This window comes from Lathyrus oleraceus, chromosome 6 (assembly GCF_024323335.1).
Source record: "Lathyrus oleraceus cultivar Zhongwan6 chromosome 6, CAAS_Psat_ZW6_1.0, whole genome shotgun sequence".
In the NCBI taxonomy this organism is placed as follows: domain Eukaryota; kingdom Viridiplantae; phylum Streptophyta; class Magnoliopsida; order Fabales; family Fabaceae; genus Lathyrus; species Lathyrus oleraceus.
Window position 1 is genome coordinate 427,151,883 of NC_066584.1, and position 26,054 is coordinate 427,177,936.

General features: G+C 34.0%; 2 protein-coding genes and 1 non-coding gene across 3 annotated transcripts; 1 reads left to right on the forward strand and 2 right to left on the reverse strand.

Annotated features, from left to right (window-relative positions):
• Positions 1 to 983: 983 nt before the first annotated feature.
• Positions 984 to 2,017, reverse strand: LOC127097502 (heavy metal-associated isoprenylated plant protein 39). Its single transcript, XM_051035999.1, has 3 exons — positions 1,747 to 2,017; positions 1,564 to 1,639; positions 984 to 1,449 (listed from the first exon to the last, which is right to left on the reverse strand). The coding sequence occupies exons 1-3, from the start codon at positions 1,750 to 1,752 to the stop codon at positions 1,130 to 1,132; spliced, it is 402 nt and encodes a 133-aa protein (XP_050891956.1). The 5' UTR covers positions 1,753 to 2,017; the 3' UTR covers positions 984 to 1,129.
• Positions 2,018 to 3,562: 1,545 nt separating this feature from the next.
• Positions 3,563 to 3,669, forward strand: LOC127099406 (small nucleolar RNA R71). The gene has a single exon (XR_007793910.1). It is a non-coding gene; the product is annotated as a small nucleolar RNA R71 (small nucleolar RNA).
• Positions 3,670 to 7,147: 3,478 nt separating this feature from the next.
• Positions 7,148 to 8,006, reverse strand: LOC127097503 (heavy metal-associated isoprenylated plant protein 39). Its single transcript, XM_051036000.1, has 3 exons — positions 7,816 to 8,006; positions 7,633 to 7,708; positions 7,148 to 7,517 (listed from the first exon to the last, which is right to left on the reverse strand). Exons 1-3 carry the CDS (start codon positions 7,819 to 7,821, stop codon positions 7,198 to 7,200), a joined length of 402 nt encoding a protein of 133 aa, XP_050891957.1. The 5' UTR covers positions 7,822 to 8,006; the 3' UTR covers positions 7,148 to 7,197.
• Between the last annotated feature and the right edge of the window lie 18,048 nt (positions 8,007 to 26,054).

Here is a 26,054-nt window from a genome sequence, read left to right on the forward strand (position 1 = left end):
TCCTAAATTCCAATAACACACTATTAAGAATTTACCCTAGTCTCCTTAATATTACCACTAGGATTCACAAACCTTTCTTAACTTCTTACCTCTTAAAGTTCTAAAGGTTGTTAAGACAAAAATGATGAGAAACACATTTATAACGATTGAAACTCAACGGATCTGTAACAAGTCCAAAACACAAACCATAAACGAATGGATTCACATATCGAAACAGAGAAAACCATAACACACCAATCGAAAAAATCAGACATGATGACTAAAAATCCAAACCACCGCAGACCGAACCAAACCACTGCAACCGTTCAACTGCCGTCATTGCCAATTTCCGACGGCTACCTTCCACCGCCACCATATTGACTTTCTGACTACTTTGACTTTTTAATTTATGTAATCTCGAAATATATTTCCCTTCTCTTCATCACGTAACGTTTTAAGAAATAATTCACAATCTCAATCATGATCTTTCTATAACATTTATTCCATGCTTAACTTCAGATTTAACAAAATATGAAGAAAAAACGTTTTACCCTATTAAAAATGATCTTTTAATGAAATTAAAGAGAGGCCTAGGTTAAATTTATGATATGAGATCTCAAACTTTGAATGTAAGTACTTGTACTAGAAAAAACAAAAACAAAAAAAGACAGTAGTTGGTTAATGAGTTATACGTAGGATTGGAAACAGAGCAAAAATTTGAATTCATTTTATTGCATCATAAAAAACTAAAGCAAAAACTAGTATGTACAAAATCTAACATTCATTTATGATTTATCTAAGTTTTTAAAGTTATTTTAAAGGAATAGAAGGCTGACTGAAAATGAGAGAGAAGAAGTCAACTTAAGTCACTTAGCATACGACATTTGAATTATTATGAAACAGATCTGTACATGATTGACACTTGTGTTTATAACTTGAATATTTGTTCAACTTTGAGAATTGAAGTTTAAGTTTAGAAAGTATCATATTGATTAATAATGTACTTATCACACAAATAAAATGTACTAGTATAAGATTAGTCTTGCAAGCCTCATATTACATAATCAATATACTACTTTTACAAAACAAAAAGAAAGACATATACAACAACTTTTCAGATTAACTTTTTATCAAACATAGTACAGAAAACTTAGATGATGACACAGCTATTAGGATCCTCTTCAACGCTAACAGCACCGTAATAAGGATTGTATTGTTGTTTCATCTGATGATTATAATAAGCATGTGTTCCATAGAACATGAATGGATCAATAATATTTATTTTTGTTGAATCTTTCTTATCATCTTCCTTCTTTTTAGGTTCTTCTTTCTTTTCCTCTTTAGCTGGTCCAACAGAGATTATTTCCGCATGACAAAACTTCCTTAGCTTGGCCACTACTTTATAAGGATCAATATCTCCTATTAAAGTTAGTTTCTTGTCTTTCATGTCCATTGAAACAGATTCAACCCCTGCAATAATATTACAAATAAAGTCTCAGTATATATATCACTAAAACAATTTAATTCAATATAATTTCATTTCATTAAACAAACAAAAAAGCATAATTCCAATAAATTAAATACCTGAAATGCCAGAGACTGCTTTCATAGCTTTTTGCTTGATTCTGTCTTCATTTATTTCCAACTTTAACACAAGTTTCTGTAACACAAAAAATTCAAGTAGTTGTTAGTTAGGACAAAGCAAAGGTTGTTAATTTATAATAAGAAAAGCAAATTCACCAATGATGAAGAAAAGAACTAACTAACCATCATTGTTATGGAAGCTTGTGATATATGAGATGAGAGCTATAAGCAAGAATCGAACAACTCTTGATGCAAATTGTAATAGAAGTTTAAGGAAGAGATGATATTTCAAATTGAAATGAAGTTATGAAATGAAGATGATTGTTTGAATCTTTTTATAGTAATGAAGGAAGAGTGATTGATGAGAGAGGCACGGTCAACTGAAACCAGTCAAGACGAGTAGTGTGTGGTTTTCTACGAAACTTCAGCAGCAGATAGAAACGACTTTTTCTAATTTAGTAATTTATTTGATTTCCAAATTCCAATATACCGTTCCTTCGTGGAACACTGCAACCTATCTATAAAAGGACATTAGGCAGTGAAAATTGAAATGGAAAATTTACTATTTTAGTTATGACCATCATTTAAATGGATCTAAAACAAAATGTATGTAAGGACCCGTCAATAATGTTGAAAGACACGGAAATAAAGAGTGATGATAAACATCAATATCAATTAAGGACTGTTCCTACTTCAATCTAAATTCCTTATGCTTTAGACCTCTTTAAGTAAGGAGTAAAGATAATATACAATTTGAATATTGTGCATCATAATTTGTATATAAATCCATTAAAATTTTCATTTTTTTTCTCCGAAATGTGTCAACGTGACGCTTATTCATATTCATATTAATTTATCAAATATATAATTATTTATTTAATTAAAAATCTAATTAGCTTTATTATTTTATTTGTTTACTAATTAACTAAGGCTTCTAATTGATAAATAGTTAATATAACTAAATAAAAAATAAATAAATAATTATTTTAGAATATAAAATTAAATTAAATATTTAATAAAATACTCCAACAATCTAATATATTTTAATTATTATATCAAACTTCTTTATACATATATCATAATGTTATTTATCTTTAAATTTTCACTTTTAAATCTAATTCACATATGAATCATCGCGGTTTTTGTCACTAATGTATAACGTTATTAAACTCCAACCAAAAATAAAAAAATAAATTTTATAAAATATATTGTTGAAACACTATAACACAACTTTATGTTGAGTGATTTTTCAAATTTTTTTACTATATTACAATCAAGTTACATAAATATCTACAATCATTTTTTATACTAAGATGGCCATTTTATATATATATATATATATATATATATATATATATATATATATATATATATATATATATATATATATATATATATATATATATATATATATATATATATTATTGGAAATATTTTAATTTTTACATTGGTTAAACATAGTCTCTAAAGAGTTTACATTAGTTGATTTTGTAAACATTTGGCATATCATTGAACTGCTTTTAAGGAGCATAAGTCATATCGGAAGATTTCAAAATGGATTGCTCAATTTTCACATTCTCCTCCAAGGGTGTTGTTTCAGGAATATTCATATTTTCCCTTGGTGGATGTTCTCTTGTTTGTGTTGATCCTTCACATTCTTTTCCACTTCTTTATTTGATAACTTTGCATGTTTCAATACATTTGGCTTTAGAGGTATATGTTGGAGTTATGTGGAGCCTGGAAGTGCTCCTACAGTTCTAAAACTGAGTGCATAAGGAGTTTTCCCGACTTGATTCTCCAAATTTTTAATGCTTAGTCTTTTGAATGGAGACCACAACGACTCTTATAATTGGTCATTGGTAGGTATTGGTCATAATACTTTCAATAAGCTTGTAGCCTTCTCCATGATAGCAAAGCTCCACTAGAGGATGCATCCAACATGTTTCTTGAGGATGAAATTAATCCATTATAAAATGTTTCCAATTAAATACAAATTGGTATCCCATGGTGATGACATTTCTTTAACATCTCCTTCAATATTTCCCAAGCATCAAACAAATACTCATAATCTCCTTGTCTAAATGAAGTAATGTCATTCTTCATATTAGCATTCTTGTCATGAGGAAATTATTTAGCGCAAAATATTTCAGCTAAGGCATTCAACATGGAATTGGGCTCTAGAAAATTCATTCAACTCTTGGCTCAATCCATAAGAGAGTATATAAACAATCTGAGTCTGAAAGCATCGAGTAATTCCAGGTATTTTGAGATTGGTAGCTACTTCTAAGAATTGTCTAAAGTGTAAATGTGGATCTCCAATGGCAGCTCCTGAATATTGGCCTATTGAATGTAACATTTGGAACATCATAGGCTTGAATTTGAACTGTGCCATTGTGATCTCTGGTCATATAATCCATGTATTCATGGCTTAAAATCTCCTTAGTAATATGAGTGTTCTCTCTGGCTCAGGATATCCTCTATATAATGGAGTCAGCAACCTACGCATGCAGCATCTCAAATGCTTTTTTTCACAAAAATAAATAATGTTTTATACAAAATCAAAATATTATTGACACATCCCCGACAGCAACCCCAAAAACTTGTTGGGTGAAAAATATATAACGCGCAAGTATACATGGTCCACAATAGCATGTGATAATAAAAAGTAAGGGTGTTGTTCTAGAGGAAGTGTAATAACTTAGATTGATTTGCAAAACTATCTTTTGTAAATGAGCATGATTAAAAATAACAATAATTTATGGTTTTCACAAGTTCAACTTTTAAGTAAACAATGATATAACTAAGTTTGGTTTAAATAAGTGAAATCAATAATTGAGAATATGTTGGGCAATGATCCACTAACATAACTTATCTATTGTGTATATGATGTGATATGTCATATCAAATGAGGTCGGAATGTAATCTTATGGTATATTCCTACAACATCAAAAACATGTGCAAGAAAGTAAGGGGACAAATTTCTAAGCCTCGCGTTTAACTTTAATGCATATCTTGTTTCTTTCCAAATTTCCCATATGATTGTATCTTTTTATGCCTAAAGTAGCTATTCTAGTGAAATGCCTAACCTACTATTTTCAATCATATTTATCATGAGTTACACTTATTGATGGATTCCTCACATCAATAAGATTTTATCTTTTTCTTTAGATGAAAGACCAAAGAATCAGATTTATAACAAGAAAATGCATGATAGAATCATCCACTAACATCACATCAAATGACACAAATGACTAATTCATATTAACTTAACATTGCTCAACATAAAACAGTTTAGTTTATGATGAGCTAAGTACATAAAACAATATTGGTTCCTAAGCTAAACATTCTTAAACACAATATGAAAAAGAAATGAATACCTAAAAGTAACTTCTTCATTTTCTTGCGATCTTCAATCAACAAAAAACGTGCTATGTCATGCCAGATACTGGTCCCTTATACTTGAGAGGAAGAGAGAAGAAATTATCCAAACCTGACTCAAATTGCTTTCACACTAGTTATACTCAGTTGTTTTTCTCTTTCTAAGACTGAAACTCCCTTCATTTCTTCCAAGAGATCCTTTTATAGAAAGCCTCGTCTAGGGTTTCGTAAGGTACTGGATAATGGTTTTCTTAATTATCCATAATTGTTGGGCCCATGAAAATCAACATACTCCCTTCATTCTTTCAACTTCGTACTAGTACCAAGAGAGCTACACATCGCATGAAGTGCACAAAGTGTCTGGTTGCAGACCTATTGTGTAGAGGGGATAGGTCGTGCGTTGTAGCAGCTATACTATTTTGTAGTCTTTTGTTTTCTAGCGCTTTGATCTTATCTTTTTACTTTCCAGCTCAACATTCTTCTTCCACGCCAATCTCCCTTTCTTTTCTCTTTCCTCTTGATGTTTTCCATTCCATTCCCCATCTTCTGATCCTAAAGCCTACTTAATAAGAATTACATTCCTACCGCGACAAAACTCTTCACCAGAGTAACTACTGCACATGCAAAAACACTTAAAATTCACAAGATCGTGCACCTAGTGTTGTATTTACTAATATAGGTAAAACAAAAAAATCAATTAAATACGCAAATTAAAATCAAATAAAGCAGTAAAATTTCAAATTTTAAGGGCTTAAATATCTCACAACATATGAGTTAACATTTAACCTATTTTATTAACAATCTAATCGGATAGAAAGAACAACTCTCTGATTCACTATATTTCTAAAAGTTGTTACAAAAGATTACAAATGAGTTACAAGAAAATAACCAACTTAAGTTTCCAAAAGAAAACTATATATTGTTTCCATGTGTTTTCGATCTCTTTATCTATCTCTACATATATGAATCACACAAGCGTGGGGCGAGGAGTTTGGAATTTTTTCCGAATCCTCGTTAGATATCTCCAAGGATTTTCTAAATTTCAATAACACACTATTAAGAATTTATCCTGGTCTCCTTAATATTATCAAGAGGATTCACAAACCTTTCTTAATGTCTTCACCTCTTGAAGTTCTAAAGGTTGTTAAGATAAAAATGACAAGAAACACATTTATAACGATTGAAACTCAACGGATCTATAACAAGTCTAAAACACATCCCATAAACGAATGGATTCACAGATCGAAAAAAAGAAACTCATAACACACCAATCGAAAAAGTCAGACATGATGACTAAAAGTCCAAACCACCGCAGACCAAACCAAACCACTGCCACCGTTCAGTTGCCGCCATTGATGATTTCTGACGGCTACCTTCCACCGCCGCCATGTTGTTCCGACTCCTTCGGTTGACTTTCTGACTACTTTGACTTTTAATTTCTGTAATCTCGAAATATATTTTCCTTCTCTTCATCACTTATTGTTTTAAGAAATACTTCACAATCCCAATCATGATCTTTCTAGTACATTTCTTCCATGCTTAACTTCAGTTTTAACAAAATATGAAGACAAAACGTTTTACCCTATTAAAAATGATCTTTTAATGAAATTAAAGAGAGGCCTAGGTTAAATTTATGATATGAGATCTCAAACTTTGAATGTAAGTACTTGTACTAGAAAAAACAAAAACAAAAAAGACAGTAGTTGGTTAATGAGTTATACGTAGGATTGGAAACAGAGCAAAAATTTGAATTCATTTTATTGCATCATAAGAAACTAAAGCAAAAACTAGTATGTACAAAATCTAACATTCATTGATGGTGACTTTGGTGAGGCAGAGGCTACAAGGATTGGTGTAGTGAAGTTTATCTAAGCTTTTGAAGTTATTTTAAAGGAATAGAAGACTGACTGAAAATGAGAGAGAAGAAGTCAACTTAAGTCACTTAGCAAAAGACATTTGAATTATTATGAAAAAGGTCTGTACATGATTGACACTTGCGTTTATAATATTTTCCTTATTAATGAAACAATTAATTCTTGAATATTTGTTCAACTTAACGAATTGAAGTTTAAGATTAGAAAGGATCATATTGATTAATATTGTACTTATTATACAAATAAAATGTATAAGATTAGTCTTGCAAGCCTCATGTTATATATATATATATATATATATATACTACTTTTACAAAACAAAAAGAAAGAAATATACAACAACTTTTCAGATTAACTTTTTATCAAACATAGTACAGAAAACTTAGATGATGGCACAGCTATTAGGATCCTCTTCAACGCTAACAGCACCGTAATAAGGATTGTATTGTGGTTTCATCTGATGATTATAATAGCCATGAGTTCCATAGAACATGAATGGATCAATAATATTTATTTTTGTTGAATCCTTCTTATCATCTTCCTTCTTTTTAGGTTCTTCTTTCTTTTCCTCTTTAGCTGCTCCAACAGAGATTATTTCCGCATGACAAAACTTTCTTAGCTTGGCAACTACTTTTACCGGATCAATATCTCCTATTAAAGTTAGTTTCTTGTCTTTCATGTCCATTGAAACAGATTCAACCCCTGCAATAATAATACAAATAAAACCTCAGTATGTATATCACTAAAACAATTCAATTCAATTGAATTGAATTTAACTTCATGAAACAAAAAAGCTTAGTTGGAGTCAATTCAATACCTGAAATGCCAGAGACTGCTTTCATAGCTTTTTGCTTGATTCTGTCTTCATTTATTTCCAACTTTAACACAACTTTCTGTAACACAAAAAATTCAAGTAGTTGTTAGTTAAGACAAAGCAAAGGTTGTTAATTTAGAATACGAAAAGCAAATTCACCAATGATGAAGAAAAGAACTAACTAACCATCATTGTTATGGAAGCTTGTGATATATGAGATGAGATGTATAAATAAGGTAGAAGAACTCTTGATGCAAATTGTAATAAAGTTTAAGGAAGAGATGATATTTCAAATTGAAATGAAGTTATGAAGTGAAGATGATGAATGTTTGAGGGTTTTTATAGTAATGAAAGAAGAGTGATTGATGAGAGAGGCAGGGTCAACTGAAACAAGTCAAGACGAGTAGTGTGTGGTTTTCTACGAAACTTAAGCAGCAGATAGAAACGACTTTTTCTAATTTATAATTTGTTTGATTTCCAAATTCCAATATACCGTTCCTTCGTGGAACACTGCAACCTACATATAAAAGGACATTAGGCAGTGAAAATTAAAGTGGGAAATTTACTATTTTAGTTATGACCAGTTTTACAGTACACCTAAGCTGGAATTACCTTTAAAATCCGATAAATCAAATATTAATGGTAAAAAAATTTATAGAATCATTTAAATGGATCTAAAACAAAATGTATGTAAGGACCAGTCAATAATGTGTTGAAAGACACGGAAATAAAGGTTTAGAGTCAAACATTTTGATGATTTGTACATTATTAAATCTCTCAATTGGTGAGAATAAACTCTTATATTCTCTTTAACAATATTCATTACAGTTTATTTTTAAAACAATTCAAGTTTGAATTACTAAAATATCTACTAAATGGATTTTTGCATGCTATTTTTTTATATGTATAAATAAAATCATAAATATGACATACAATAGTATAACTTTACTAAAATAATTAATATTTAAAAATTCCATATTTTCTTTTAAGATAATTATAATTAAGTCCTGATAGTATTCCTTATTTATTGAAGCATCCTCTCATTTATTGTATTTTATGTCGAATTTATTTTTAATCAGATTGATATAAACTTTTTGTAACATTTGAAGAAAACCTTTAGAAAATTATCTCAAATGAAAACAACATAATATATAATATAAAAGTAGTGTCCACGATATCTTTCATCGCTATCTGTTTTTCTTTAGAAAACACTTTTGTACGATATCAATTTCTAATGTAATATATAAATTTTTAGATAATCAATCGGATAGATGTTTACACTGAATTTCCAGAAATTTACACCTTGTTTTATATAAAACGGATGAAAAATGTTACATTCATACACCCAAATAAACACCCTACTTTACTTATAATTTACTTATAATGGATGTAAAATGTCATATATTTACACTGAGTTTTGAGGAATTTACACCCTATTTTAGATAAAATGTGCTAAACTGTCACATCTATAAACTATATTTTAAGAAATCTCCATTCTATTTTAGATAAAGATGGATGTAAATTGTCGCATATATACACTAAATTTCAAGAAATTTATGTTGAGATATTAGATATAATCCAAGTTGAGTTGTGTGTCCCAAACCCAAAGCTAATTAGGATTTATGGTTTGTTAGTTAGTTTGTTACTTTACTTAGTATTCAAGTCACTTAGGTGTATATAAATAGACACTTTGTAACTCAGTATTATAATTCAATTCAATAATACAATCTTTATTTTCTTATTTTCTCTTTCTCTTCTCACTAAAAGTGCCTCAAGCACTAACAAATTGGTATTTAGAGCTCCGGTTAGATTGTTGATCCTGTTTTCAAGAATCACAAGTTAGAGATCGTGGATTGTTGTTGATAAATTGCTGCAAAGATAAATGGCAACTGAAATTTACCATACTCCCTTCCAACTCTTAATGGAAAGAATTGGCTTCGATGGAGAAAACATATGCAATCTCTATTTGGCTTTCATGAAATCCTAGAAGTGATTACTAATGGTGTTCATGTAGTTGGTGATGATGTAACTGACGCACTGAGAACCGCTCACAAGGATGCCAAGAAAAAGGATTGCAAGACGGCGTTTTACATCCAATCGGCGGTTGATGCGGCTAATTTCGATAGATTCGCTCATGCTGAATCGGCAAATGAGGCATGGGATATTCTTATCAAGTACTATGAAGGAGGCGGGAAATTTAAGGTTGTTAAGTTGCAAACTTTATGACGACAATATGAATTGTTATTGATGGGAGAAGACGGAAAGAATGCAGGTTATGTGTCGAAGGTGCAAAAACTCGTCCATCTCATGAAGGGTTGCGATGAAATGCTAACTGATAAGATGATATTTGAGAAGGTAATGTGTACGTTGACCTCTCGCTTTGATCACATTATCGTAGCTATTCAAGAATCCAACAATCTTGAAACCCTAAAACTGGACGGTTTGGTTGGTTCATTGGAGACACATGAGATTAGGATTATTGAAAGGAAAGAAGTTCAAGACTCGATACAAGCACTACATGCTTAGTCACGAAAGAAGAATGGTAGTTCCAACAAGTTCAAAGGGAAAATCGACAAGATTCAGGGCAAGAAGTCTTGGTCGAATATTCACAAGAATAAGGTCGATGATGGAGCTTCTGAATCCTCGAAAAGAGGAGAAGGAAATTCCTATCAGAAAGACAAAGAAGAGAAAAAAGGTTTGTAGTGCTATAACTGTGAAAAATGGGGTTACTTGGCCAAGCATTGTTGGTACAGGAAAGACAAGGGATTGAAAAAAGGCAAGGACAAAGGAGCGAACCTTGCACGTTAAAATTCAAATGATTATAATGATATGGTATTTATGGCTACAGTTATAGATAACCATGTCTAATCCAAGATCTAGTTCCTTGACTCATGCTGCTCGAATCACATGACTGATCGAAAACTATGGTCAGTAGATTTCGACGAGTCGAAGAAGAGCAAAGTCAAACTTGCTGATAATAGCACGTTGTAAGCTGAAGGTACTGGAAACATAGTTATCCAAAGGAGTAATGAAGCGATAGCCTTGATCAAAGATGTACTTTATGTCCCTAGAATGAAGTACAATCTGCTAGGTGTTGGACAACCGGTCGAAAAGGGGTTCTCGGTGGCTATGAAAGATGGAGCCTTAGAACTTTTTGACTTCCAGAATAGGAATCCCTAATAAATTGAGATATTATTTATAATCCAAGTTAAGTTGTGTGGCCCAAGCCCAAAGCTAATTAGGATTTAGAGTTTGTTACTTAGTTTGTTATTTTACTTAGTATTCAAGTCCCTTAGGTGTATATAAATAGACACTTAGTAATTCAGTATTATAATTCAATTCAATAATACAACCTTATTTCTTTATTCTCTCTTTCTCTCCTCACTTAAAGTGCTACAAGCACTAACAATTTACACCATATTTTAGGTAAAAACGGATATAAACTATCACATATATAGGAAAAAATTAAACGAGTTTACACCATATTTTGGATATAATGGACATAAACTATGACATATACATCATGAATTTCAACAAGTCTAAACCTTATTTTACATATATTACATTATATCTTGCCCGATATCAGGAATCATGTCTTCTAGAAGACCACTAATCTCTATATCAAAGTATTCTCTTTTAAAGACCTTTGGCATGCCTGACAATTCATAATACCATGTTCACTTCTATAGTTTTGAAAAATCCCATTAACTCCTAGTTGTTTCGATACAATGTCAAAGGATGTGATTTTCACCCATTAGCACAAGGACAGGAAGATCTTCCTTACTCTTTAGAATATTAATTTTAACAAATTTCAAAAACTCTAAACTGCTATTTATACTCATCACTTAAAAATAAATTTCCATCCAATAATAAATATAAATATATGAAGAGTGATGAATATAAAAACACAAACAATTTTAAAAACTCTAAACTCATATCCTTTCTAACTGTAAGAAGACCCCAAAATCAAGGATATCTATTCATCCAATTCTACTCCATCGTGAAACAACCATCACACCAAAATTCAAACCCACAATCACCCATCATCACATCAACAACAAAAAAACACAACACAATAAAATCAAACAAAACACTATATCCAAAACTACAAAAATAACAACAGTATTATGATTTTGTCTGGAATTTTGGAGAGGAAAGGTGGGGAAGGCTTTTAAAAAGGAAATGTTTGAGTGAAAAAATAGAGGAATTTAGGTGGAGAGGGTTTTGGAGTTTTTTTTATTCATCAAACAAAATCTCCCTAATTTGGATGAACTAAAAATTTGCATTGAATGATGGTTTTGGAGGGCTTAAATAAAATTTCCAAAAATATGTTATGTTGTTATAATATTCTAAAAATTAAAAACATAGTTGAGGTTGGTTAAAAATATACATGTTGAAAAACTCCCACATCGCTTAGTTTTGTGAAGGAAGAGAAAGCCCAAGGCTATATATAGGATACAAGTTCTTTGAAATCCCACATCGATTAGTTTTGTGAAGGAAGAGGGGATCCAAGAATATATATAAGATTTAAGTTCTTCATTTCAAGAAGCACCAGTCAAAAACACTTTAAGCTTGTATTTGACTTTCTTTGTTCTCTTATACTCATGTATTAGAGTATTGGTAGATGTAGTTAAATATTTATTTTAGAGGGTGTGGATTGTAGCGGGAGCCTGAGTTTGTTGAAGGTATATTATGTTTTGTAACAATATTCACATAGTATTATTCTCTGGTTGTCTATTGTAAATGGTTGTGGTTTATTCTCCGGTTTTGGAGTTTCCACGTTATGTTCTTGTGTTGTTATTTTGTTTCTCTTTTTTTTCTATGCTTTGATTTGTTTCCCAACAACTAGGATCAGAGCCTAGTTTAATCTAGGGATAAGCGTTCTTAGTATGTTGCAGTTTTGTTTGATCTTCCACATCATAAAATAAAATAGAGAAAAGGAGAGAAAGACAATGCAAAGTGGCTAAAACGTAGATTCTTGATTCAATTACATAATAAGGAACAATATTTACAATTAAATCTCAACAATACCATTTTTTCGTCTGATTAGGATTATCATACATTTATAGATAAGTGATGACTAGTGTCATATTTATAAGAAAACTAAACCCTAACTTTCAACTAACATACTAAATAATTGGTCGAGCTGACTGGTCCAATTCGACATGCTAACAACCTAGCATATTTCAACAACTACACTAGCTATTCGACTTCGACAACAACTTCGACAAAGTTTGCTACATCACTAGCTTATAACCCATAAGCTACATATCTCTACCTTGGAACAACTCTGAACCACAAAACTAACTAGTTTCCATCATGCAATCTTATCAGCTGCATACAATGGAAAAACCTGTAACTTGGCAATATCTTTTGTGATCATATATGCAACACTGTCATCATTCGGAACCTTCAACACTTAGACTTCTCGACGCCCGATTCTCTCTCTGACAAAGTGCAGCCTCACATCGATGTGCTTGGTTCCCTCATGATAGGTTGGATTCTTTGACAGGTGCATTACACTTTGTCTATCACATTTAACAGTGATTGATTGACCTTGAGTTTTAGCTTCTTAGCAAAACCTTCAAGCCACAATGCTTCTTTCACAATTTTAGTGAGGGAAATATATTCCGCTTCAGTGGTTGATAAGGAAACAACCTTCTGAAGTGTTGCTTTCCAACTAATTTTTGTGTCAAACATAGTGAACAAATATCCAAAAATAGATTTTATGGAATCCATACAACCTGCATAATAAGAGTCGACAAATCCTTTAATTTCTACTTTGCTATCACTACAGACTTCATCATACCCATTTATGTACCTTAGAATCCACTTATATGCTTTCCAGTGCATCTTTCCAAGATTAGCCATGTACCTACTTACTAGGCTCACTGCATATGTTATGCATGGCTTAGTATATACCATAATATACATCATAGAATCTACTATGTTATTATATGGTATGCTTTTCATATAGGCTCTTTTGACCTCAGTACCGGGACTCTGAGTTATACTCCACTTGAATTGAGGATTTCTCATAGTCACAACAAGTCGAATTCGACATACCAAACTTGTCGAGAATCTTCTTCAAGAATGTCTCTTGAGATAAACATAATACCGAATGCTTTCTGTCTCTCTAGATATCAATCCCAGGAATTTTGAAGGCAGCTCCTAGATCATTCATGTCGAACTCTTTATCAAGTTCAACCTTCAACTTCATAACATCCTCGATAGTGTTGATTTCTATGAGGATTTCATCAACATACAAAAAAAATAACAAGTGAATTTCTAAGTCAAAATCTGAAGTAAACACAGTTGTCGAACTGGATCCTAGTGAAACCTATGTGTGTCATGAACTTGTCGAATCTCTTATTCCGTTGTTGAGGAAATTGTTAAAGTCCATATTGAAGGTGAGAAAAACAAGAAAGGGGGGGGTTTGAATTGTTTGAAAAATAAGCGCTTTTGCAAAATGAAATCACACAATGATTTTATACTGGTTCGCTTATAACACAAAGCTACTCCAGTCCACCCGGCCAAGGTGATTTCGCCTTCAACAAGGACTTAATCCACTAATCTTGAAAGATTACAAACAACCCCTAAGAGAGAAGAAAATCTCTTAGTCCTCTCAAGTCTACAGACTACCAAGAGTCACTTGAGGAAATCAAATAAAAATAAGATACAAGATGTGTAATCTAGAGTGCTTCTAAGAAAGCAAATATTACAAACTTAAGAACAAATTTTTCACTTGATAAGCAAAAGCTTAGTGAAATTCTTTGAAGAACAAAGATGTTTTTCTTGAGCGTGATATAATTTCAGTATAGTTTTGGCTAGTGATTTCTTAGTTTACTGAATGTTGATTTCTTCTCTATTTATAGGAGTTGAAGTAGAGTTGAAGTAGCGTTGAATCTGTTGGATATTGAGATGTAGTTACGCCATTCCATTTATAGCTTCTGCAGTAGACTTTTTCTCTTAGAAGTGACTACTTACCACAATTAGTATCTTCTCTCTTGGAAGTGGAGATTAACGTCTCTTTCTAATTGAGGAAATCCATTTGCAGAACTTTAACTTGGCTTAAACGTTACTTCATCATGATTAACAATTCTGATTAGAGTCTATGTGTATCTGGAGAAACTGGCTTCTGATGTTATCTCTTGAAAGTTCAGATGGCGCTGATAACTTCAGAATTTACAGAAGGCATTTGTTCAGAGTCAGAGCTTCTAGACTTTACTTCATGTTCAGATGCTTCTGATACTTTGTAGTTTTGTCCAGAGTCAGAGCTTCTTGAATGAGATTCCTCTTTAGATGCTTCTGATACTTGATAATTTGTATCTGATCTTGTTGTGCATCTGATGACATCATCAGATTTATTTCTTCTTTCTTTAGAACCCTGCACACTTAGAAACTTTTCGTTAGGGTGCCATTTTTGGTTTCATCCTTTGTTATCATCAAAATCAAGGAATCTGTTGTAGAACAATTTTTGTTCTTACAATCTCCCCCTTTTTGATGATGACAAAACAAATAAAATTATCAGATGAAACATGAAAAATATTAGATCAGATAGACAAAAGCTCCCCCTGAGTTAGCGCTAGGGAGTTCAGAAGTTCTTACCAGAGCTTTCCAAGTAATTAAGTTTCTGAAAACTTTCTGCAATTTCTTAATTTTAATGTTAGAGTTATTTAATCAGAGTTATTATTTAATCAGAGCTATTTATATCAGAACTATTTCTATAATTGTTGCAGAATGCTTAAGGTTTTAGACATAATTTTCATCAGAGCTATTTAATAATTTCTCCCCCTTTTTGGCATAATCAAAAAGGCATAAAAAGAATAATAAAGAGAAAAACACTTCATTAAAAAGCACAAAGGCAAACATCAGTTAAAAACATCAGATTCAAGGACAAATATCAGAGCTAAAAAGAAGACAGAAGCAAAAACACTAGGCAAGCAAACAAAATAAATCCTAAGTGCCTAAGGGTTTGGAGGTTGAGGAAGTCTCTGAAGCAACATGGCAAACATGTTCTGGATGTTTTCATTCAGAGCATCTTGCTTGTCCATCCTGGCACGAAGCTCATTCTGATCTTTCTTGATCTCTTGCTGATCTTGCTTGATCTCCTTCAGAGTGTTAAGAATCAGAGGGATCGCAGAGGAAGACTCCCCCTGAGTCAGAGCCTGCTGAGCTTCAGCTTCAGCAGCAGCTTGGGCTTCTGCATCTGCCTGAGCCTTGGCTTCAGCTTCCTGAATCCTTAGAAGTTCTGCTTCCTTTGCCAGGCGTTCTTCTTCTAACCTCTTTGCTTCTTCCTCAGCTTCCCTGGCCAACCTTTCTTCCTCTAATCTCTTAGCCTCAGCTTCTCTAGCCAGTCTCTCTTGGAGTCTTTCCTCAGAGTCTCTGATGTAGCCATTTCTGACTTGTTCAGAGATACTCTTCAGCCTATAAGACTCAGAGGTCATCCAACTAATGACTCTGTTCCAGTGTGTCCTAACAGATTTAGGATCATCACTTACTTCAGAGTTTTTAGCCAGAGACTTGATCTTCTGGACTGAAGCTTCTGCAACCTGTATAATGGCCTCCTCAAGGGTAGGTATGGTAAGTTCAGGTTCAGGTTCAGGTGAATGAGGTGGAGAGTTTTGAGGGCTGAGATTTAGAGGTTGAGGTTCAGTTTGTTGAGGTTCAGATTCTGCTTGAAGTTCAGAATCTGCGTCTGGTTGAAGACTGGGGATGAAGCATATAGTGGATTTAGGTCTAAAGGGTCAGAGTCTGGTCCAGGTACAGCGGGAATAAATGGTGGAGTGATATTAGAGGTGAAGGGATCAGATGGTTGAGTTTCAGAGGGTAAGGTTGTTGTTTGTTGTGGTGGAAGTGAAGTTTGGAGGGGTGAGGTTACTTCAGATTGTGTTGAGGGTTGTGGAGCGAAATTTTTAGCATAAATTTCAGCTATTGTTGGGGAGTTTGGGTCAGAGTGTTCTTGATCAGAGGACTCATGATCAGATAACTCTTGGTCAGAAGAAGGGGAAAGGTAAGGGGGTGATTCATATTCAGAGGATGAGGAAGAGCTGTGGTGATATAGTTGATTAGGGTCAGAGGTTGTTGTGAAATTACGAGCAATTTTTATAACAGGTGGAGGTTGAGAGGTTCTGATGGTTGAAGGAGGGATTTCAGAGGTTGTAAATATTGGTTGAGAGGAGAGAGGGTTAGAGGAAGCCATTATAGATTCAGAAGAGACAGGAGGAATAGACTTACCAGAAGAGACATTCAGAGGTGCTGAAGCTTTGGTGCCAGAGGTTTCTCCAAGTCTGGCTTTCTTTGCCTTCCTTGCTTCCTCAGCTATCTTCTTCTCAGAAAGACCTCTTTTGTATCTGACCAAATCTTCTACAGAGTCCAGACAGTCTTCAAGGCGGAAATCAGAAATATCAATGCCTTCATCCAGACGATCCTGAAGGTAGATAGCAATGGCATCTCTGGGTTCATTCTTGAAGAACCTTTCAAGGCCATGAGGCATCTTCCTCTGATCCTTCAGAGCTTCCCAGGTCACATCCATAGTGGGCTTGACTCTGATGTCTTTGATGATTCCCATACTCCTCAGATTTTTGGCATTCAGAGGCTTTCCAACGTCAATTGCCAGATCATCCATACATCTGGTCTTCTCCAGAGCATCTACCAGCCCATGCTCAATGAAGATGTCAGAGAGCAATCTACCCAGAGGAATGTAGGATCTGGGCTTCATGTTATTCCTGGTTTCTCTGACTGAATCCCTCAGATATCTGAAGAGGAGAACAGGGAGGTTGATCGGGATACCCTTCTGAATACAATAAAGGATGCATTTCTGATCAGCATTTATGTAATCTGAAGAGTTGGAGGCTGGACGATGATGGATTGTTCCCAGAATAATCTTCAGCCAAACTCGGAGGTTCTGATGAAGCTCCTTGTTCTTAGAGGGGTTTCCTTCAACATTTGCTTTGAAGATTGTTGGGTTAATGACTTCTGTGATGCGCTTGGACCTTGGAGGAATATTGTAAATCCTTTTACCTCCAGCTTTCTCCATGTTTAGCAAGGAAGCAATTGATGCTTCAGTGATGACAATCTTCACACCCAGAACAAACGAGACAATGAACTGGTCATCAGCATCTGCACATCTCCAGAACTCCTTCACCAGAAGAGGATAGATTGGACCATAAAGCCTGTCGAAGTAGGTTTCCCAACCTTGCTTGCGAAGATCTTCAGTAAGATCAACACCGTTTCTTCTCAAGTTCTCAAAATCCACCAGTGATTCACACAGTACATCTAAACCTTCAAAGGGAGTTGAAAGGTTTATGTGTTGTTCACGTTCAAGAATGTGAGGTTCTTTGTAGACTGGGGTCGTGGTGACGCCTATAACCATGGGTGTTTGAGTGTTTGAGGTTTGGGGATTAGAAGCGGCTTCCATTTGTTGGGAGAAGTTAAAAACTTCTTGCTCTTGAGGATTCATGAAGAAAATTGATGAAGAAGATGAAGAACTGAGAAAGTTGCAGAGAGAACTTCGAGAGAGGGTTTAGGGTTTAAGAGTGAGTGAGAGTGATAAGTGTGTGAAATGTGAGAAAAGTGTTTATATACCTAAGTTCAAACACATGCAAAACGACACACATACCAGCGTTAGACACAAAACTCAAAATGGCACGCTTGGGGGGAAAAAATGATTACAGCTCATAAATGAATGTCTAATCCCAACAGTAAGCACACTGCTCGAGGAGATTTCAAGCGTTCTGACCTTTGATTTCTTTTGACAGCTGTCTAGAAGTTCTAGGGTTAGACGCATGTTCCCCACGTGTTGATGTATCTGATCTTCAGGAATACCAAAGGATTTCTGAAGATTTCTAACTCAGATATCTTCTTAACTTGGTAGAAGTATCAGAGTCAGAGGCAGAAGTGTATTTGTTTTTATCAGAGTCTCATTTTACATGTTCAGAGCCAAATTTTACTCAGGGCAATTTTTAATGTTCAGATTTTCTAAGATAAAAAGAAATCTATCTTCAGCTAGAGGCTTAGTAAAGATATCTGCCCATTGATGTTCTGTATCAATGAACTTCAGCGTTACTATCCCTTTCTGAACATAGTCTCTAATAAAATGATGTTTTATTTCTATGTGTTTGGCTCTGGAATGTAGAATGGGATTCTTACTTAAACAAATAGCAGCAGTATTATCACAAAAGATAGGAATGTTACTCTCAAATATCTGAAGATCTTCTAGCTGATGCTTCATCCAGAGCATCTGAGTTGTGCACAGTGATGCTGAGATGTATTCTGCTTCTGCAGTTGATAGAGCAATTGTTGACTGTCTTTTGCTAGCCCAGGAGATTAAGTTGTTTCCCAGAAGCTGGCAATTTCCAGAAGTACTTTTTCGTTCTATTCTATCTCCTGCATAATCTGCATCACAATAACCAGAAAGCCTATACTCTGATGTTTTCTCATACATCAGGCCCAGGTTAGGAGTTCCTTTCAGATACTTAAGAATTCTTTTAACAGCTGTTAAATGAGATTCTCTAGGATCTGATTGGAATCTGGCACAAAGACAGACGCTGAAGAGAATATCAGGACGAGTAGCAGTCAGATAGAGAAGAGAGCCTATCATACCTCGATAGAGCTTCTGACAAACCTTGTTGCTTACCTCTTCCTTTTCCAGAATGCAAGTTGGGTGCATAGGAGTTTTTGCAGAGTTGCATTCAGACATATCAAACTTCTTCAGAACGTCTTTAATGTACTTGCTTTGATGAATGTACGTGACTTCTGGAGTTTGATTGATTTGAATTCCCAGAAAGAACTTTAGTTCTTGCATAAGACTCATTTCAAATTCTGCCTGCATTAACTTAGAAAATTCTTGGCAAACAGAGATATTAGCAGAACCAAAAATAATGTCATCAACATAAATCTGGCATATCATGAGATCATTATTAAGGTTTTTACAGAAGAGTGTAGAATCAACTTTCCCTCTGATAAAATTTTGTTCCAGAAGAAAATTGCTCAGACGTTCATACCAAGCTCTGGGAGCTTGTTTAAGTCCATATAAAGATTTCTTAAGTTTGAAAACATGTTCTGGAAAGTTTGAATTTTCAAAGCCTGGAGGTTGGTTGACATACACTTCTTCTGAAATATAACCATTAAGAAATGCACTCTTGACATCCATTTGGTATAATTTGATAGAATGATTAATAGCAAAAGATACAAGAAGACGAATAGATTCTAACCTCGCGACTGGAGCAAAAGTTTCATTATAATCAATACCTTCTTGTTGACTATAACCTTGAGCTACCAGTCGTGCTTTGTTTCTGACAACTTCTCCTTTCTCGTTCAGTTTGTTTCTGAAAACCCATCTGGTTCCAATGACATGAGTGCCTCTGGGTTTAGGAACGAGATCCCAGACATCATTCTTGGAGAATTGATCTAACTCTTCTTGCATAGCTGCCACCCAATCGTTGTCTTGAAGAGCTTCATCACAGGACGTAGGCTCAATCAGAGACACTAGTCCCAGAGGAATATCTTCAGAAGTTCTGAAGGTAGATCTGGTTCTAACAGGTTCATCCTTGTTTCCCAAAATCAAATCTTCAGATACGTTGCTACGACTCTTGACTTTCCTTGGAATTTCTGGAGATTTAATTTCTTCAGAGTCTGGAGTGACAGTTGCTTCTGGAGTTTTCTCAGATTCTACCAGAGTGATCTCTAAATCTGCAAACTTTTCAACTAGCTTTGACTTTTCAGGGTCAAGCTTATCATCAAATCTAACATGAATTGATTCCTCCACAATTTTGGTTTCTGTGTTGTATACTCTGTAGCCTTTAGAGCGTTCTGAGTATCCTAACATAATACCTTTCTGTGCTTTGGAATCAAACTTGTTCAGATGTTCTTTAGTATTTAATATAAAGCAAATGCATCCAAAAGGATGAAAATATGAAATGTTGGGTTTTATTCCCTTACACAGTTCATAGGGAGTCTTATCCAGAATAGGTCTAATAGAGATTCTATTCTGAATGTAACACGCTGTATTTACAGCTTCTGCCCAAAAGTGCTTTGCTACATTTGTTTCATTGATCATGGTTCTGGCCATTTCTTGGAGTGTCCTATTCTTCCTCTCTACAACTCCATTTTGTTGTGGAGTTCTAGGGCAGGAGAAATCATGGGATATTCCATTAGAATCAAATAATTCTTCAAAATCTTTATTTTCAAATTCTCCACCATGATCACTTCTGACTCTAACAATTTTAGAGTCAAATTCTTTTTGCACTTTAGAACAGAAACTGGTGAATACAGAGTGAGACTCACTCTTGTGCCTTAGGAATTTTACCCATGTCCAGCGGCTGTAATCATCAACGATTACAAGTCCATACTTCTTTCCATTGACTGATGCTGTTTTCACAGGACCAAATAAGTCAATGTGAAGAAGCTCCAAAGGCTTGGAGGTAGAAACAACATTTTTCTTTTTAAAAGATGTTTTTGAAAACTTTCCTTTCTGACAAGCTTCACACAGAGCATCTGAAGAAAACTTCAGTTTAGGTAAGCCTCTGACTAACTCAAGTTTAGTTAGCTGAGAAAGTTTTCTCATGCTAATGTGGCCTAAGGGTCTATGCCATACCCATTGCTCTTTGTGAACTGACATTAAACATTTAACATTTTGATCTTTTAAATCAGAAAGATTTATTTTATAAATGTTGTTTTTCCTCTTGCCTGTGAAAAGGACAGAGCCATCGTTCTGACTAATGGCTTTACACGTTTTTTGATTAAAGATTACATCATAACCGTTATCACTTAATTGACTTATGGATAACAAGTTATGCATTAATCCTTCTACATAAAGAACATCAGATATAGAGGGAAGAGTACCGTTACCAATAGTTCCGGAGCCTCTGATCCTTCCTTTCTGATCTCCTCCAAAGCCTACGAAGCCAGCGTCTTTAAGTTCCAGGCTTTGGAACATAGACTTTCTTCCCGTCATATGTCGCGAGCATCCAGAGTCCAGGTACCATGACTGGTGTCTGAACTTTGCTGCATAGGATATCTGCAACATAGATAATCTTATCTTTCGGTACCCAGAATCTCTTGGGTCCTTTCAGATTAGTTTTCCCAGAGTTTCTTACAACTTTGGGTCTTCTAGCATTTTTAAATTTGTGTTCTTGTGTGTGTGTGTAGTGGTATGAAAAAGGCGATTTAATTAGGTTACTGGTAGAAGTTTTATCAGAATCAGAATCATACCCAATTCCCCTTTTATTATTCTGACCTACTCCATAAATCATGGATGCCATAATACTCCTATTTATCCCATTCTTCAGAAATTGTTGAAAGGCTTCTTCATATTTATAAATAATTTCATTTGAAGTTTGTGGTGCTTGAGACAACACTTCTTCTAATTCTAAGTTTTTCGTTTTAGCTTCATCTCTTTCTAACGTTAAAGATATGATTGTATCATCTCTTGTTAGAATTGTTGTCTCAAGTTTACTACACTCTTCAGATTTTGCTTTAAGAAGACCTTTAATGTTTTTAACTTTTTGTTTTAATTTCTGAAGAGAGGTAAGAGTTTCTGATAAACATGATTCTAAGTCAGATCTAGAAAGTTCAGAAAATACCTCTTCAGATTCTTCATCTGAGCTGCTGGATGTGGTAGCCATAAGAGCTACGTTGGCCTGTTCATCAGAGTCAGATTCTGATGATTCGGATTCACTATCGTCCCAGGTGGCCATTAATCCCTTCTTTGTTCTGAAGGCATTTTTCTTGAAGCTTTCTTTCTTAGAGTTATCTTTCTTCAGCTTGGGGCATTCATTTCTATAATGACCTGTTTCTTTACATTCAAAACAGGTAATATCTTTATTAGGTTTACCTTTTGAAGTTGACTCTGATCTATCCCCTCTGGGTCTTGATCTTCTGAAGTTGTTGTTGTTCCTTCTTTTCCAGAGTTGCTTAACTCTTCTGGTTAGTAAGGACAGTTCTTCTTCATCATCAGAGTCTTCAGGTTCAGAGTCGTCAGTATCTGCAGTTTCTGCCTGGAGAGCTTTGGTTCTGTCTGACTTCCGTCTTTCAGGTCTGGACTTCAGCGCCACTGACTTGTTCCTTTTCTGAGGCTCATCCTCCTCTAGTTCTATCTCATGGCTTCTGAGAGAACTAACAAGTTCTTCAAGGCTGATACTGTTCAGATCCTTTGATAACTTCAGAGCAGTAACCATAGGTCTCCATTTCTTTGGCAGACTTCTGACAATCTTCTTAACATGATCTGCAGTCGTGTATCCCTTGTCTAGCACTTTAAGACCTGCAATAAGAGTTTGAAATCTGGAAAACATAGCTTCTATAGCTTCGTCATCTTCCATCTTGAAGGCTTCATATTTCTGGATCAACGCCAGAGCCTTCGTCTCCTTGACTTGGGAGTTTCCTTCATGGGTCATCTTCAGAGAGTCAAGTATATCTTTAGCCGTCTCTCTGTTGGTGATCTTTTCGTATTCGTTGTATGATATAGCATTTAGAAGTATTGTTCTGGCCTTGTGATGATTTTTGAACTCACGTTTCTGATCTTCTGACATTTTGCTTCTGGGAACTTCAGCTCCATTTAAGGTTGGAGGTTTGTATCCATCTGTGACAATGTCCCAGAGGTCAGCATCATAACCCAGAAAGAAACTTTCGATTCTATCTTTCCAGTAATCAAACTTTTCTCCATCAAAAACAGGAGGCTTGGCATTGTAAGAATCTTTCTCATTTGAGTGGGCCATTTGTTTTTCTCGCACTGGATCTCTCTACACGGTTAAGTGTTTGATTTGAAAATCAATAACAGAGCCGGAGCTCTGATACCAATTGAAGGTGAGAAAAACAAGAAAGGGGGGGTTTGAATTGTTTGAAAAATAAGCGCTTTTGCAAAATGAAATCACACAATGATTTTATACTGGTTCGCTTATAACACAAAGCTACTCCAGTCCACCCGGCCAAGGTGATTTCGCCTTCAACAAGGACTTAATCCACTAATCTTGAAAGATTACAAACAACCCCTAAGAGAGAAGAAAATCTCTTAGTCCTCTCAAGTCTACAGACTACCAAGAGTCACTTGAGGAAATCAAATAAAAATAAGATACAAGATGTGTAATCTAGAGTGCTTCTAAGAAAGCAAATATTACAAACTTAAGAACAAATTTTTCACTTGATAAGCAAAAGCTTAGTGAAATTCTTTGAAGAACAAAGATGTTTTTCTTGAGCGTGATATAATTTCAGTATAGTTTTGGCTAGTGATTTCTTAGTTTACTGAATGTTGATTTCTTCTCTATTTATAGGAGTTGAAGTAGAGTTGAAGTAGCGTTGAATCTGTTGGATATTGAGATGTAGTTACGCCATTCCATTTATAGCTTCTGCAGTAGACTTTTTCTCTTAGAAGTGACTACTTACCACAATTAGTATCTTCTCTCTTGGAAGTGGAGATTAACGTCTCTTTCTAATTGAGGAAATCCATTTGCAGAACTTTAACTTGGCTTAAACGTTACTTCATCATGATTAACAATTCTGATTAGAGTCTGTGTGTATCTGGAGAAACTGGCTTCTGATGTTATCTCTTGAAAGTTCAGATGGCGCTGATAACTTCAGAATTTACAGAAGGCATTTGTTCAGAGTCAGAGCTTCTAGACTTTACTTCATGTTCAGATGCTTCTGATACTTTGTAGTTTTGTCCAGAGTCAGAGCTTCTTGAATGAGATTCCTCTTTAGATGCTTCTGATACTTGATAATTTGTATCTGATCTTGTTGTGCATCTGATGACATCATCAGATTTATTTCTTCTTTCTTTAGAACCCTGCACACTTAGAAACTTTTCGTTAGGGTGCCATTTTTGGTTTCATCCTTTGTTATCATCAAAATCAAGGAATCTGTTGTAGAACAATTTTTGTTCTTACACATATAACGACCTATTGCCACATAATCTTCCTTTCCTTTTTATGCATACAATCAAGATTACACAAGGTGCAAGATTATGTCGGTTGTTGAAGAGCTTCCTGCCAACAAGGAAGTTGCACCATAAGTTTTCAACTTGGTGGTTTGACATGTGAAATTCTTTGAGTGATTTAACTTCAAGTGAAGTATATTCTTCTTTAGGTGGAATATGATAGTTTTTTAAAACTTTGATTGTTGGTGAAGACAATGTGAAAATTCTTAGATTAATGTAACTTCAAATGACTATACTCTTTATGGTGGAGTATGATTATCGATGAAGACAATGAAAGTTTATGTATTATTTTCAATAAAGATGGAGATTGTTGGGGTTGATTGAAAATATACATGTTGAAGTCTCACATCGTTTTGTGAATGAAAAGAGAGCTCAAAACTGTATATGAGATACAAATTCTTTTAAATATCACATCACTTACTCTTTTATCATTCTATACAAAATCATTCTTCTAAAAAAAAATATCAAATTTTTTTATATTATTTTAAAAATTTATTTTCAAAAGTCTTTCCCTCCCATCCTTTTCAAACTTTCAAAACAAAGTCTAAGAATATCATCCAATAAACTCTAAATAAGACAATCTATAAACTAAGCTGATAGAAGGATGTTGAATATTCTTATACATTCAAATTCACGATACCATCAAATAAAAAATGATCATAAATGATAAGGGGTACTAGGGGGAATAGACAGTGGTGTGAGGAAATCCGGCGCAAAGATTCGCCTTTGCAACAACCAAGACTCAACAAGAATATAAAAGGCAAATTTGTTAAGAAACATAGAAACAAAAATGTACAGGGATCAAAAACTAATTATCGTGGCGGAGGCAAAAGGAAACATTTAAAGTGTACTCAAATTATAATCTTGTTGGTTCGATTGAGAATTTGCATGAAAAAAAGGAGCACATAAATGGCTTTCTTTCTTTGTGTTCATGTGGCTAGTAACAGCGAGGGGGAGTTCGAAACGAAAATTCAACTGATTAAATTAAAAAACTAGAGGATGAAAGTTTCAAGGATTTATAAATGACTACTAAAACTAAATTACTTGGAGGTAAACATATTAAAATTTAATTTTTGGATTTCTTTTATGTAAATAGGTGGGAATTTCCATTCCATGAAACTATATATATTTTTGGAAAAAAAATATAACTATTAATATTTCTGAAAAATCATTAAATATTTTCAAAAAAATAGAAGTTATTTTACTTTAAAAAATTTTAATTACTTTTTCCTAATCATTAAAATAACTAATTTTTTACTTTTTATTTTTTAAAATATATTTTTTTCAAAACAAACACCCCATATTTAATAGAAGGGAAAAAAGAAAAATACATATATTATGGTAATAAATTAAAATTAATACTAATTGATCAACAAAAATACAACAAAATGGAAATATTTTCGTCACAGTTTATTAGTATTAAGTATATTAGCTACCGTTTTAAATGACACTATTCCTTGTCTTTCACATTTATAAGTACTACCTCCATTTTTTA

Coding starts and splice junctions, on each gene's coding strand:
- LOC127097503 (XM_051036000.1), bottom strand. Junction 7,518..7,632: donor AGCAGTCTCTGGCATTTCAG/GTATTGAATTGA, acceptor TTATTATTGCAG/GGGTTGAATCTGTTTCAATG.
- LOC127097502 (XM_051035999.1), bottom strand. Junction 1,450..1,563: donor AGCAGTCTCTGGCATTTCAG/GTATTTAATTTA, acceptor ATATTATTGCAG/GGGTTGAATCTGTTTCAATG.